Source organism: Magnolia sinica, chromosome 15 (genome assembly GCF_029962835.1).
Source record: "Magnolia sinica isolate HGM2019 chromosome 15, MsV1, whole genome shotgun sequence".
Classification (NCBI taxonomy): domain Eukaryota; kingdom Viridiplantae; phylum Streptophyta; class Magnoliopsida; order Magnoliales; family Magnoliaceae; genus Magnolia; species Magnolia sinica.
The window spans coordinates 615,811-629,639 of NC_080587.1; the positions used below are offsets into that span (position 1 = coordinate 615,811).

General features: G+C 42.5%; 1 protein-coding gene across 1 annotated transcript; it reads right to left on the reverse strand.

The window, feature by feature from the left end:
• Positions 1–918: 918 nt before the first annotated feature.
• Positions 919–12,434, reverse strand: LOC131227194 (transcription factor Pur-alpha 1-like). The gene is made up of 5 exons (XM_058222950.1): positions 11,776–12,434; positions 11,599–11,646; positions 2,004–2,144; positions 1,664–1,906; positions 919–1,331 (listed from the first exon to the last, which is right to left on the reverse strand). The coding sequence occupies exons 1-5, from the start codon at positions 12,061–12,063 to the stop codon at positions 1,182–1,184; spliced, it is 870 nt and encodes a 289-aa protein (XP_058078933.1). The 5' UTR covers positions 12,064–12,434; the 3' UTR covers positions 919–1,181.
• Between the last annotated feature and the right edge of the window lie 1,395 nt (positions 12,435–13,829).

The window sequence follows — 13,829 nt, forward strand, 5'->3', positions numbered from 1 at the left end:
TTTCTCCTCTAAGAAACCTTGGTAGATTTGCAAAAGATGATCAAAACAAGAAATAAAATAAAATAATAATAATAATAAACTTTGGGTAGATTTTAATGGTTACAGGAGAGCTCTAGCGGGTCATAACATTTCAGCGAAAACAATGCTTCAAATCAAACAACAGTATAACTGTCAATGAAAAACAATGCTTCAAATCAAACAACGGTATAACTGTCAATGAAAAACAATGCTTCAAATCAAATAACAGTATAACTGTCGGATTCTACAGTTTTCATTTGAGCATTTCCCGAGGATTTCATAGGGATTTTCCATGTCCCCGTTTTGGATTCTCAGTTCAAAGAGATCAATATCCACATTTTTTTAGCAAAACCTTGGGAATGAAAAGCAGTTTCCATTGCTACTTTTTTGTCAAACAACAGAAATCATCTTTTCCCAAGTTTTTCAATGTTCCCAGCAGAGGGAAGATTGAGCATGTGAATGCTGAAAATATTTTAACTGTGAAGGAACCATAGCATCCTCAAACCAAGGATGACCAGTGATTGCGCAATCCAGACCACTGATCTGATGGGCCCAATGGTGGATCAACCATGCTCCAGATACTGACCCTTGAAATTCAGCCTCCAAATATATGGTTGAGAAAAGAAATCCATGTTCCACACAGTTAAGGGCCAGCAATCAGTTGGCTAGGTTCCACTCCAGGAGGCTTTCAGGGCATGGTCCATCCATGATGAAGGTCATACAATCAACAGGCTCTGGAACACTCAGACCATCAGACCCACTAGTACAAACTTAAAACCCAAGGCCACCCTGCATATAATCCCTCTGGCAGCCTATCAGATACACAGTGAGTGAGAGTTTGATTACCTTAATGTGTAATGACAAAAATCAGTATAAACACAGTAGGATTGACCAATATAATTCACAGGCAATTTGGGTGCGAGTTTTTTATACCAACAAAATGCAAGAATTACATAATTTCAGGTCTGTTCTTATTCCTTGGAAGAAATCTTGGCAGACAACTCTAATTCCTCCGACATTATTTCTAATGGACAAAAAAAAAAAAAAAGGAAAGAAAGAAGAAGATAGCATGCTCTGCACAATCGCACCCTAATCAAACGGATACCTACAGCTCTAGCAAATGTAAAGAGAACTCACAACTCGCCAAACCCAACCTGCCATTTTCATCTCTGTGACTCCACCGTCCGGACATTTGCACCGGTCATTCCTTCGATTCGATCTTTTGTGATCTCCACAAAATGGCCCACCATTTCATGGAACTGCTTCAGCCCAGACAAGGGCAGAATGATGGAAGAGCGATCTGACCCAGCCACCTGCAAGTTCAAAACATCATGTAAGATGATGTTCATGACTAGGCAATGAACAAGTGAATATAACAAAAAGTAAATTTAGTTTTAAAAACTCAAAATTAGATTCACGACAAGAGATGGCCTAAGTTCAAGTCGATTCCTAACTAATGGTTTCTCGAGTTTGAAATGGATATTGTAGTCTTAGCGAGTTATCAGGGATGATTGAGCTTTTGAAAAATCTAATTACCCCATTAATCAACAGTTGATGAGTTTATCAAGTTCTGAATGGAGTTTCAAAATAATGGAAAATAGATGATAGTTGATAGTAAGAAAACCAATGGGAAGTTGCTTCATACTTCAGAAATCCTCAAGAAATGGCCCCTGTTGTTGCTCCCCAGATCAAAGAAGAACCTCTTTTGATCTGCTCTGATCACTTTCGAAACTCCCAAGTTTCCAATTTCATCCTGAGGGGGCAATTCGACCGTCCTGTCAACACTCAAGTCGGATGTTGAAGCAGGTTGAGCAATGTGACCTGATATGAATCCAGCACCCACATCGTCTGAAAGCCCTGCAAGTCGTTCAGAAGGTTCGGAATTTTGCTGTTTTCACACAAACAGACAACATGCAATGGTGCTGAGAACAAATGAGGGTCTAGAACACAAACCAGCCCAAAAATGGATAATCCACATAACACACCTGATTGTTGAGTGCAAAAAGTCGTGAGGCTTCATTGATCTCCGCCAGAATGTTCCTGAATGCTGCCCACCCTTCATCACGGGCACTACCTGCGGGAACAATAATTGTACTCCGATTTCTGCTGACAGATGCCTCTGAAATCTGCCAAAGAAGAAAATTCATTAGCATTCCCCAGCTATGCCAGGCAAGGTTAGAGTTTGCACAGAAGTCTCCAGGTTTGAAGTAACATACCCTCGTATAACATTGGTATTAAACAAAAGAAAATTTATAGGGTCCTGATGCACCCAGTTCATACAAGTGGGTTCCTGGTTCAGTGATTCAGACTAATGATTGTATGGACCGCAAAACAGGCGATGCCTCTTCGAGATTGGAAGATCCTGGCCATCCATCCAGTTTATGATCTTCCAAGCTGGGAGACTTTCAGGGCATCCCCTATTTATGATGAGCCTCCAGATCAACAGTTAGCATAACCGAACATGTTTCCCACCTATGCAGACTAGATCATAAGGCACTAATTTAAGGACCCTATCACTCCTCTAAACAAAATGACAGTCCAAGGCAACAACAGTTAGTGTGAGATGGACCCAAATGCAAATTAAATAAAACAGACAACATAAAGAAGATGAATCCAGACTTGAAAAGCTTCACAGGTTCAAGCAAAGATCATAAGGCATTATTTGGTTGCCACTTCAAAATTATTTCATCTCATCTTAGTTAACAATAATTACGTTCATAGTTTACATAAATAGTAGGTTATCAAGATTATTTCTAATCCTCACCAAATCTCTAATACATATTTACTGTTAACTAAAATGAGAAGAACTCATTTTTAGGTGGCAACCAAACAGGGCCTAAGGCTTTCAGACTATTTGCTTGCATAGAATCATCATTGCCTTTTAGCACTTCTTGAAACCTCCTGTTCCATTTCATCACTCCCAAAACTAGATTTGTAGGGAAAGAAATTGCAAGAACGACTTCTTTTTTTTTTTTGCTTGAAGAAGAACAAATCTAATGCCATTTTTGTACTAAACAAAGAAAAGAAAATAAACCTTAAAAATACAATATACCAAAATTCTCAAGTATTGAATTCTTGTGAGGTTCTGGATTTCATGTGTAGAATAAAGTAAATATGCCACATGAAGCTGTGTATTGTGTTGAAGAAAACACAAAATCAATTTGTGTCCAGATTGCATCTGCCATTCCTGGAACTATGTGAAATATGGGCTGCAAATGCCATCACAATGCCACTTTTTTTTTTTTTTCTTTCTAAGAGCAACCAAAAATTTTAATACTAGGAAAATAAGGGAGGAAAATACAACAGAGATAATGAGGGATCATCTGATTAAAACAAAACTGGATTGTACCAACGCCATTTGTATCTAGACGATGTTCATATGCGGGTCACTGCATAGAAATACTATGCAGTTCCCTCATCACCATACGGGTGGCAAAATGTCTGGTGATTGGGACCGTTGTTTTGATGGGCCCAACAAGTGGATAGGCCATATCCCAAAAAGCAACGGGATTGAACTGTGGTAGCCATCCAGCCAGTGGCTGACAAAAGGAATGGTTAAAGCAGTGTCCACATTCAAGCAGCAAAACTAATAACAATTGGATGGTCATAGTTGTCCAATCACTTCAAATTTCAGCCCATAGACATCCACATGGTGACACCCGATCACAGTCCCGATCAAGAGACGTAATTGCCACATTTCTCTTATACAATTTGAAGTTGGATTTAAGCCCAAAACATGTGTTATACTACCAAAAAATAAATAAATAAATCCTTTACGTGGAAAACCTAAAAGGGTTAATACCCTGAAATCTTCAAAACACAAATCCAGAGATTTGAATGAGGTCATGTCGAAGCGGATGAAATTGGAATCTCCCAAATTGAGTTCTCCATCCTACTCAAGTTTGGAATTCGAGCAAAAACAGAGAAATGGGATTTAGAAATGAAACCCGTGACTTTTATATGCGCCGGAGAAGGCACAATGTGCAACTCATCCTAACTTGTTGTGACTCATCAAGACTCACCTCAGTTTGGTGGGACTTGTCCCGATCTGGAGTTGGAATGAATCAGGGAATTTTAGTGAGGGGACCACACATCCCGGTCCCAACCATAACCAATACAACTTGGCCATTTGTTATATTCATCAGTAAACCCCCATAGCTACAGAAGCAATTGGAAGCAGAGAGAGAGAGAGAGAGAGAGAGAGAGAGAGAGAGAGGAAAAATTAATGGCCATGAAAATTAAACCCTCTTAAGATATTATTATTAATGAATTATGTGATTGTAGCCAACAATAAAATTGCATGACTTTACTAAGTGCTGAAATGAAGTGACCGGCATATTGTATGGGAAAGATTCAACCACACACTATAAATACTCTCTATTTTCCAAAGCACAACAGGGTTTTCACTTTTGAGATTAAATGGTAATCCCCTTTTATGGGCCATATCAAGTGAGTTTAGAGTTTTCAGTCATGATTTTAATTTGTTCCCATGGTGTGACCCTCCTGAGTTTCGGATCAAGCTTATTTTTTTATGTAAAGTGAAATGGATTTAAAACAAACATCAAGGTGGGCCCTACAGAGCTTGTGTCTTGCACATGCTTCCTACGACAAGTGATATAGATGATTCCAAGGAGAGTCATGAAGAGGAGCTGGGCAATTCAATGAGGGAACCTCACATGAGGGTACAGAACAGGTGTCTGAAATCTCGGTAGACAGGACACTTGTCATTGATCCAAGCCATTTATCAGGTAGGAACACCATGAACACGCCGTCAACTAAAAATAATATTTGCCAGCTGATGAAGCAGGTCAAATTTGTACGAGAAAAATGGACTCCAGAGAAAAAGTCCAACAATCCAGAATCAACATACATGTGTGACTCACTTGATGAGTGTCCTACCCCGATTTTTGGCATATGGCATTCTCAGCAGTCCTCTTGTTCTCACAAATGAAGAAAATGTTTGGAAAGACTTCACCTGGTTAACCTGCAAGTCTAAGTGGTCAACTTGTTGGCAATTTTTTACTGGCATGTCTAGTGTAGCCTGCAGCACCACCATCCTCCATCTAGAACAAGAGTGATAACAAGATATGATATTGTTATGAGAATGTACTATTATTAGATTTGCTCAGATTCTCCAAATGGAGGTTCTATGTTTTCCGAGCCTGAATCCGTGCCAAGAAGCCAGGAGGTTATGAGCCGATTGAGGAAGACACCAGGATATGTTGAACCTTTGACAGAAGTCTAGCCAGATTTGAGATATGAATGGGCAATGTACCAGCAGATGATCTACCGATTCCGCATTTTGCAGACAGCACAAGCAGATGTTAACTATCTGCATACCTCTCTTTCTGATGTTGTCGATTGTTAAAATTCGATTACGGTCCGCTAACCAACCGAAGCAAATGACTTTGGGGGGAGCCGGGATTCTCCAGATGAAGGGGGAAGCACGAACTAGAGAGGTTGGAGAGGGAGAGAGAGAGGAGTAGAGGGACCTGACTGTGAAAGAGCCTGACTGATGAATCTTCCAGATAAGTTTATCAGGAGCTGAGGGCTGCGGCACCGATTTAGAAATACAGTCGATGAGGTCGACAAATTCAGAAATCTCATTATCATTGAGGTTTCTAGTACATCTCATGTCCCAGACGATATTGCTCGCTGATAGAGAATAGCACTCAGAAATGTATCTGTTCTTATCAGGGTCCAAACAGAAAATGTTAGGGAACCGATCTTTCAACGTGTCTCCCATCCAAAGATCTTCCCAAAAGCAAATGGCGGACCCGCTTCCCAGCTCAAAGCTGATGTATTGGAGAACAGATTGTTTAGCCTTGAGGATTCCTTTCCACAGGTGGGAAGCCTTGTAGCGAGATGAGTCTTTAGTCCACCTACCTCCCTGAGATTGGTCGTATTTCCCTTTGACTATTCTCATCCATAAGGCCTCAGGTTCTATCCCTAATCTCCACGTCCATTTACCTAATAGCGCAAAATTCATTCGCCTCAGGTTTTTGACGTTTGCTCCGCCTTCCCGAAAAAACTTGCAGACTTCCTTCCAGTTGAGGAGATGAAAGCCGTTCTGGTTATCTTTACCAGACCACAAAAAGTCCCTCCTAATGGCTTCGATAGCATTCAACACAGAAGAGGGGCATCGGAAGAGAGACATGAAATAGAGGGGAAGGTTAGCCAGAGCCGCGTTGATAAGGGTGAGGCGGCCTCCGAGAGACAGATAGCGAGATTTCCACCGCGCCAAATAATTTTGAAATTTCCCCAAGTTTTTGTTCCACGGCGATTTGGGCGGGGGGCCTATAGAAAGGGGGAGGACCACAAAAGTAGTTGGAAAAGAGTCTGAAGAGCAACCAAGAGAAGCTGCGAAGGTGCGGAGAATTCCAGGCTAAACGTTAATCCCGAATAGTTTGGATTTAGCCATATTAATACTAAGGCCGGAGACCGCTTCAAAGCAGAAAAGAACTGTATGCAAATTGGATATGCAGGAAGAGGAGGCTTCAGAGAAAATCAGAGTATCATCAGCAAATTGAATGTGGGTGATGGGGTGAGGTAGCCCAGGCATAGCAAGACCTCTTAAGATGCCTTCTTCCTGACCTTTTGTCATCATTTTAGAAAATGCTTCTCCAATGAGGAGGAAAAGAAAAGGGGACAAGGGGTCCCCCTGGCGCAGTCCTCTCGAGCTCTTGAAGAAGCCTTTGGAGGAGCCATTCAGCAAGACAGAGAAGTGGGCGGAACTGACACAGGCCTAAATCCAATTTCTCCATCGAGCCCCAAATCCCATACGAAGAAGCATATATTGGAGGAAGTCCCAGTCAACATGGTCGTAGGCCTTCGCAATATCCAATTTGCAGAAAATACCTTCTCTGGAGGATTTCTGGTATGAGTGAAGGATCTCGTTGGCTATTAAAGCACAATCTGTGATTTGTCTGCCTTTGATGAACGCGTTCTGATTATGCGAAATCAGATTCCCGATAACCTTTGCAAGGCGAGCAAAAAGCACTTTGGCGAGAATCTTGTAGGGACCTCCAATCAGACTGATTGGTCTGAAATCAGCAAACGAACTCGCGCCCGAGACCTTAGGGATGAAGGCGATGAAGGAAGCACCTAGGCCCTTGGATAGAAAACCTCGTCTATGGAATTCCTCGAGGAAGAGGAGCACTTCTTGGCAGACAATCTCCCAGAAAGTTTGGAAGAAGATAATGGGGAAACCATCTGGACCGGGAGATTTGTCCCCTCCCAATGAGTCAACTGCCTCCTTGATTTCTTCGATAGAGAAGTCGGCTTCGAGGAGGGCAGCATCAGCTGTCTGAAGGCTACTGAATTGGATGTTGTCAAGACGAAGTCTGTCCCGAGATTCAGCAGAAAGCAAGCCTTTGAAGTGGTTGATAGCGAGGTCAGCGATAGCCTGTTTATCATCTATCCACACTCCCTTATCGTTGATGCTGACTATAGCCTTGGATCAGGCACACATACTAGCTATGCTATGGAAGTATTTAGTGTTTTTGTCTCCCTTAGCAATCCATCTGGCCTTGGATTTGATATTCTAGGAGACCTCTTCTTGGAGAGCAGCGGCCGATAGAGATTGAATAATTTGAATGCGCCTTCGCAAAACTTCATTAGAGATCTGAGTCTCATTCTGACAAGCATCTATTTGTTGGAGCTCTGAGAGAAGAGCTTCTGATTCAGCTTCTTTCATACGAGTCTCCTCGTGGAGCCAATCCTTGATCTTTAGCTTTAGTAATCTGAGTTTACATAACAGCCTGTGGCCCGCAAATCCTTCGACCTGGAAGGATGACCACTATTCTAAAATCTTCTCCCTGAAGCCTTCTTTTCTGAACCATGAGGAATTGATTCAGAAGGGTTTTGGGCCCTAGTTTTCCTCTTCCAGGAGCAGCAGAGGGCAATGGTCCGAAGTCGTTCGAGGCAGCGTCGTCTGGAGGATTGAGGGAAAGACCTCCACCCATTCCGGAGAGATGAGGAACATGTCCAGCCTGGATTGGATGGGGGAGCTTCGGCCATTCGTCCAAGTATACTTGGCCCCCAGAAGCGGCAGATCAACGAGCCCCTGAGATTGAATCCAAGAGGAGAAGCGATTCATTTCAAGGGAAACCCTTCTAGACCGGGAATGCTCATTCGCAAAACGAACGATGTTGAAGTCTCCAACCACGCAGTATGGGGCCTGGGAAGGAATGTCTAACGAGAGTTAGCTCACCCCAGAAATCAGGGCTACCAGACTCAACAGAAGGACCATAAACTATAGATAGGAGACAGACAAAGTTGGAAGACGTATCTTTAAGGGTAACAAAGATGGAAAAAGATCCTTTGGAAACCGATTGGAGATCCCATTTGGAAGCTTTCCACACAACGAGAATGCCCCCCGAAGATCCTGAAGCATCGAGCGTAACCCACTTTGCATCCAACGCCGACCACAGAGAAGCAAGGAGACTTTGTTTGAAAACTGGCACCTTAGTCTCCTAAAAACAAAGAATATTTGGGTTCTTTCTATTGACAGAGGCTTTAATAAGACTACGGTTCTGTCTTGAACCCAGCCCCCTAACGTTCCAAGAGAAAATCTTCATGGAGCAACTGAACTTCCCCGAGAACCATGCCTCTTGTGCTTGGAAGAGGAGTCGAATTTAAGGCCTGGACTTGGTTCCAGCCTTCTAAGTTCGCAATTGCTACCGGTTTTAAGCGAGGGCCTCGCGTGAGAGCGGGGTTCTGATAGTGGTCTCCCTTTGTTTTCGATGCACTGGAATAACGCGATATAATCCTCCAACCTGTTTCCAAAAGACAGCCCGAGAGATCTTCCCACACATCCGAGAGCATCCCTGATCCAGCGTTTATTATGCATCTTATCGAGAAGTTCGACGCTGTCGACATTAGAAGACGTTGCCAAGCCAGTTTCCTGCTATTGTTGGTGGAGATCCGCACATATCTGGAGGGGTTCTGCGATGATCACTTCACTCTGGGTTTCTTGAAAGAGGGTTATGGGGCCCATATCGAGAACATCGTCTGGAGAATAGTGAGTAGGTGGTGAGGATGATCGGGACTGGAATTCGGAATAGCTTGACATCTCGCGCCCTGAGAAGTCATCTTCAGAGTTACTACGTAGGTATTGGTTGTGTTCCGGACCCGGACCCGAACCCGACGAGGGGGTACCAATTGAAAGCGGTGGAATGTGCACGTGTGAAGAAGCTTTCGGGGTCACGCGCCGACGCAAAGGGCTCGATATGAACTTTTTAAGGGACACGCATCGCCTCGAGAGAGGGGAAGGGGCCTCAGATGACAGCTGACAGTCAGCACTCGATGACAGTTGACGTACCGTCTCTGGAAGATCTCGCAAAGCAGCCACCTGATATGAATTTGTCAGAGAGTCATGAGGGATCATGCCAGGTGTCGAGATATTTAAACCTTTCGAAGGATGAGACAATATGCGAAGATCTTCAGAAGCAGGATCTGGAGAACGCGCACCGTCCAAGTTGACACGTGTCCTACAGATAGGGGGGATGAGATCGACGTCCTCGAAGGTAGCTGGCGCGCTGACATGAGGAGGACTGCTGGCAGTAAGGAGGGAGTCAGGATGACTGGACGTGAAGCCGAAATCGGACGCTGAGAAGCCACACGTCGATGAATCCTGAGGTTTCGTCTGACCGCTCATCGCTCGAAGGCGTACTTGGGCGGAAGAGGGCGGCTGAGGTAGAGAAATGGATACACGTGTCATAGGGTCAGATCGTCCATCCAAAGTTCCGCGGGAGCACAGTACTAGTTCAAGGACCTCGGCGGACGGAGTCGGAGGAGGACCTTCTCTGGAGCACCAGAGATCACCCCATCAAGGGTGTAAGTCTTCCTGAACTTCTCTCACTACTGGGAATTCCCGCGACCGGTTGTCGACGAGAACTCGGACGTGGGAGGGTGATGGGGAACCCTTCTTCCTCTCTACCTACACTCTGATAACTCCAATTTCCTCACCTAGCTTTGTCTTTGGATCGAGGTTGAGGAAAGACCCTAGGAAAGCCGCCACCAAGATAAAGAATTCATCGTACCAGAGTTCCAATGGGATACCCCAAACTTGGAACCAAACTTTCTCCGTACCGAAAATGGAGAACTCCTCCCAGTTCATCATCTTCGCAACCAGACCTCCAGAATGCAAGTGGCCAGCCATTAGAAGCATTTTCAGGTTGAGTCCAGGGCAAACCTTAACCCACAGTTCGTTATAACCTAAGGGTTTGATGATGTAGTTTCCGGGACGAAAACCTGTAGTTTCAGCGATCCAATCTTTAACCTGCGACATGGTAGCACCGTCCTTGGAGATGATGACGATCGTATCCTTTAGGTCTGCTCTGGCTATATTGAAGGAAGTAAGGTTGATGTGAATGGGTTGTCCTTCTTCCAATGGGGTGGAGTGGGGAATGCAGGTGTCGGGTATAGGAGTAGTAGAGGATGAAGGGTCGGAAGGTTGATAGGGATGTTGGAGAAGGACATCCTTGAAGGAGGGAGCGGCCGTTGGGTCTGTTTGTTTGAGGGGGGGGGGGGGGGTAGTTTTGGGGCGGTATTCTGTGGGGGCTTTAGGCTTGGGAAGGGGAATAGAGCCAGGGCTGATCTTCCTGTATGAAGGGCTGGCATAACAGGAATAGAGTCACTTCTAGGTGGAGTTTCCTGACCATTTCACGAATATTTAGGGGTCGTTTGGATCGTGGTAAAGGGTTTACATTGTAAATGATTTACTAGTAAATCATTTAAAGGCTGTAAATGATTTAGCCTGTCTGTTTGGCTTTAAGTTGTAGACTCACATGAGTTTCAAAATTGGGACCAGGGATCGAGTGCCCATGTGGTGTGAGTGGGTGTGTGTAAAATAATAATAATAATAATAAGTTGTAAATAAATCATTTACAGTGTTTGGATAGCCTGTAAATGGTAAATGAAATCTGCCTTATAGGCTTTCATTTAAAAAACAAAAAATAAAGCTGTCGCCATCTCCTCATTTACTAGTAAATGAAATCTCATCTTTTTGCTAGTAAATGATTTACTAGTAAATTAGAGCATCCAGCACAAGTAGTAAATGATTTGCTAGTAAATCATTTACTACTTGCCCCATTTACCACCATCCAAACGACCCCTTAACACAGGCCCCCTAGAACTTGAAAATCCATTTTGGTCCCTATATATAAATCAGATTGTCCTGAAATTTGTACCATAGGTTCCTGGGAAGTAATAATTTTTAGTAAACACAGAAGAAATGGACATGCAAATATTCTTTGATCAAATAAAAGCTTTCATTAGGAACAAGAAAAAGAAAAAGAAGAGCTGCGACTGTCAGCCTGTCACATTCTGAAAGTCTAGAAAATCCAATAAAAAGTGAGAATTCTACCCATTAATCCTGAAACAATAACCATAACTACCCACAGCACAAGCATCAACAACATTCAATACAACAAGCATTGTAACAATTATACATACCAATAAAGGCACAATTCAATCAAAATTCAATCTTCACAACCCCAAAAAATAATAATAATAATAAATAAATAAATAAATAAACTTTGCTTTGTTTCACAAAGCAAGGGAATGCAATGTAATTACCTTCAAAAACCGCCCCCTTTTATTCTCTCCAATGTCAAAGTAGAACACCTAAAAGAAAGCACAGACACGAATCCCGTCAAATTCACAGATCTAAAACCATAAAAGATGCAATCTTTCGAATTGAAACAGACCCATCAAACTAAGAAAAGATGAAAACTTGAGAAATGAAGCACTTACCTTGGTATCAAGCTGCAACTCCTTGCTGAAGACCTCCTGCTCGTCGTTGTTGACGTAGTAATTGAAGAGATCCAAGAACCAGACAATGCCGGAGACGGGGACAATGATGGTGGACCGGGTGGCTGACGTCTTCTCCGAGATCTTCAAATACCTGCCACGTGGATTCTCCTTGAGATCGAAGTAGAAGAGCTTGTGCTCCACCTGAAGCGTCTTGCAGAGGAGCTCGACGTCAGTCCCACCACCACCAGTCCCAGTCCCTCCCCCGCCCGAACTGCCGCCTCCTTCCATTCCCCACCTAAGAGAATTTTTTAAATAATAATTTTTTTTTTAAAAAAAAAAAACCCTAACCCTAATTAGGGTTTTTTAGAGAGAGAGAAAACGAGATTGAGGTCAGATCTCCTTTCTTTCTTCCTTCCTCTTCTTCTTCTTCTTCTTCTCCTCCTCTCCCGCCTCTTCTCTTCGTTTTCTTCTATTTCTGCTACTGCGTTTTGAGAGAGTAAGGGTTTGACCCAAAGCCATTGCTCTTTTAAAGGGCTCATCTACTCTTCCTAACAATTCGGGTTTTTTACGCACCTCCGGCGCATTTTTACTGTTTCTTTGGCTTTCACCTCGGTAATTATCTATGGGTAACTGCTACCATGCGCTCCCTCCCTCCATCCCTTCCTCACATTTCGGGTTTCTACGCACCTCCGGTGCATTGTTACTGTTTCTTGGGCCTCACCTCAGTAATTATATAACGGGCTCCACTACCGTGCGCCCATGATGCTGGAAGCTTAACATGAGAATACAGCTGAGATTTTCAACTTTTTGTTTTGGGCAATGATTATAAGCTACTTTACCTACATTTGGCTACTAATTCTTGTATTCAGTGGATCGGCAGTAAAATCATAAATTATTACATTTTACATTAGCCATCATTATAAACTCTTTTATTAGTTTCTAATGATTGTTTGGATGCCGGAAAAAATTTAAGTTATAAAATCTTCATACATAAAAAGAATGTGGTTGTTTGGATGTGATGAAAATTTTAAGCGATAAAAACTTGGTACCTAAAGAGAGTTTTAAGTATAAATTATTTAGGGTTCCAGTCCTTCCGTCAATAGTAGACTCAAGAGTTTCAACACGAGGTCATGCGTTCGAGTTCCCATAAGTTGTAAAATCCCACTATAGTGTGAATTGAAAGCATCAAAACATGCATGCACTGGATGGATTGAAGTGGGCCCAAATGCAATTTGCAAGTTCTTTTTTTTTTTTTTTTTTTTTGGATGTCCCATCCTTTCCAAGGGTCGTATGTCAGTATTAAAGAAACTATGTAATAGACAAATTGGATGTACCATATATATTAGGGTGGGCCCCACACATCATAAGTATGTACTATGCTAGTAAAGCCTTTATAGGCAAATGCAAGTAACTAAACAACCATTGCAATCGAATTACCCATGATTCCTTTACTATTTAATGCCTGTTAGGTTTACCATTGGTAAACTTGCAATGATTACTTTTCACTTCTATTTGGATTGGAGGGAAGCATACATATTTATACCTTGATAACTGAGATTATATTAGACGTTGTGCCTATGCAAAATCCAAGGGTCCCGGCATGATATGTGTCTAATCCACCTCATGCATCCATTTTAACAATGCATTTTAAAGCATGAGCCTAAAATTAAGGCAAATCGTAAGCTCAAGTAAACAAACCACGCCACATGAAACATGGGGGATAATGATGTATATCATTAAAAGTAAATATAAAAAAATTTGTTTAAGGCCCACAGTGATGTGCATCCATGATCCAAACTTGTTCGTGGGGTTAGAAAGACATGGATGAACAAAAAAAAACACAAATATCATCTTAATCCAAAACTTTTTTAACCCCCAAGAATTTTTCAATGGTAAGCGTTTGATTCTCACTGTAGCCTTTGATCCAAAACTTTTTTAACCCCTAGGAATTTTTCAACGGTAAGCATTTGATTCTCACTGTAGCCTTTGATCCAAAACTTTTTTAACCCCAAAGAATTTTTCAACAAAAGGCGTTTGATTCTCATTATAGCCTT

Excerpts from the sequence above, each read along its gene's own strand:
- LOC131227194 (XM_058222950.1), bottom strand. The coding sequence starts at position 12,063 with ATGGAAGGAGGCGGCAGTTCGGGCGGGGGAGGGACTGGGACTGGTGGT. Across the intron at positions 11,647-11,775 it reads AGTTGCAGCTTGATACCAAG|GTGTTCTACTTTGACATTGG; the intron begins GTAAGTGCTTCA and ends GCTTTCTTTTAG. Across the intron at positions 1,907-2,003 it reads TTTTTGCACTCAACAATCAG|CAAAATTCCGAACCTTCTGA; the intron begins GTGTGTTATGTG and ends GTGTGAAAACAG.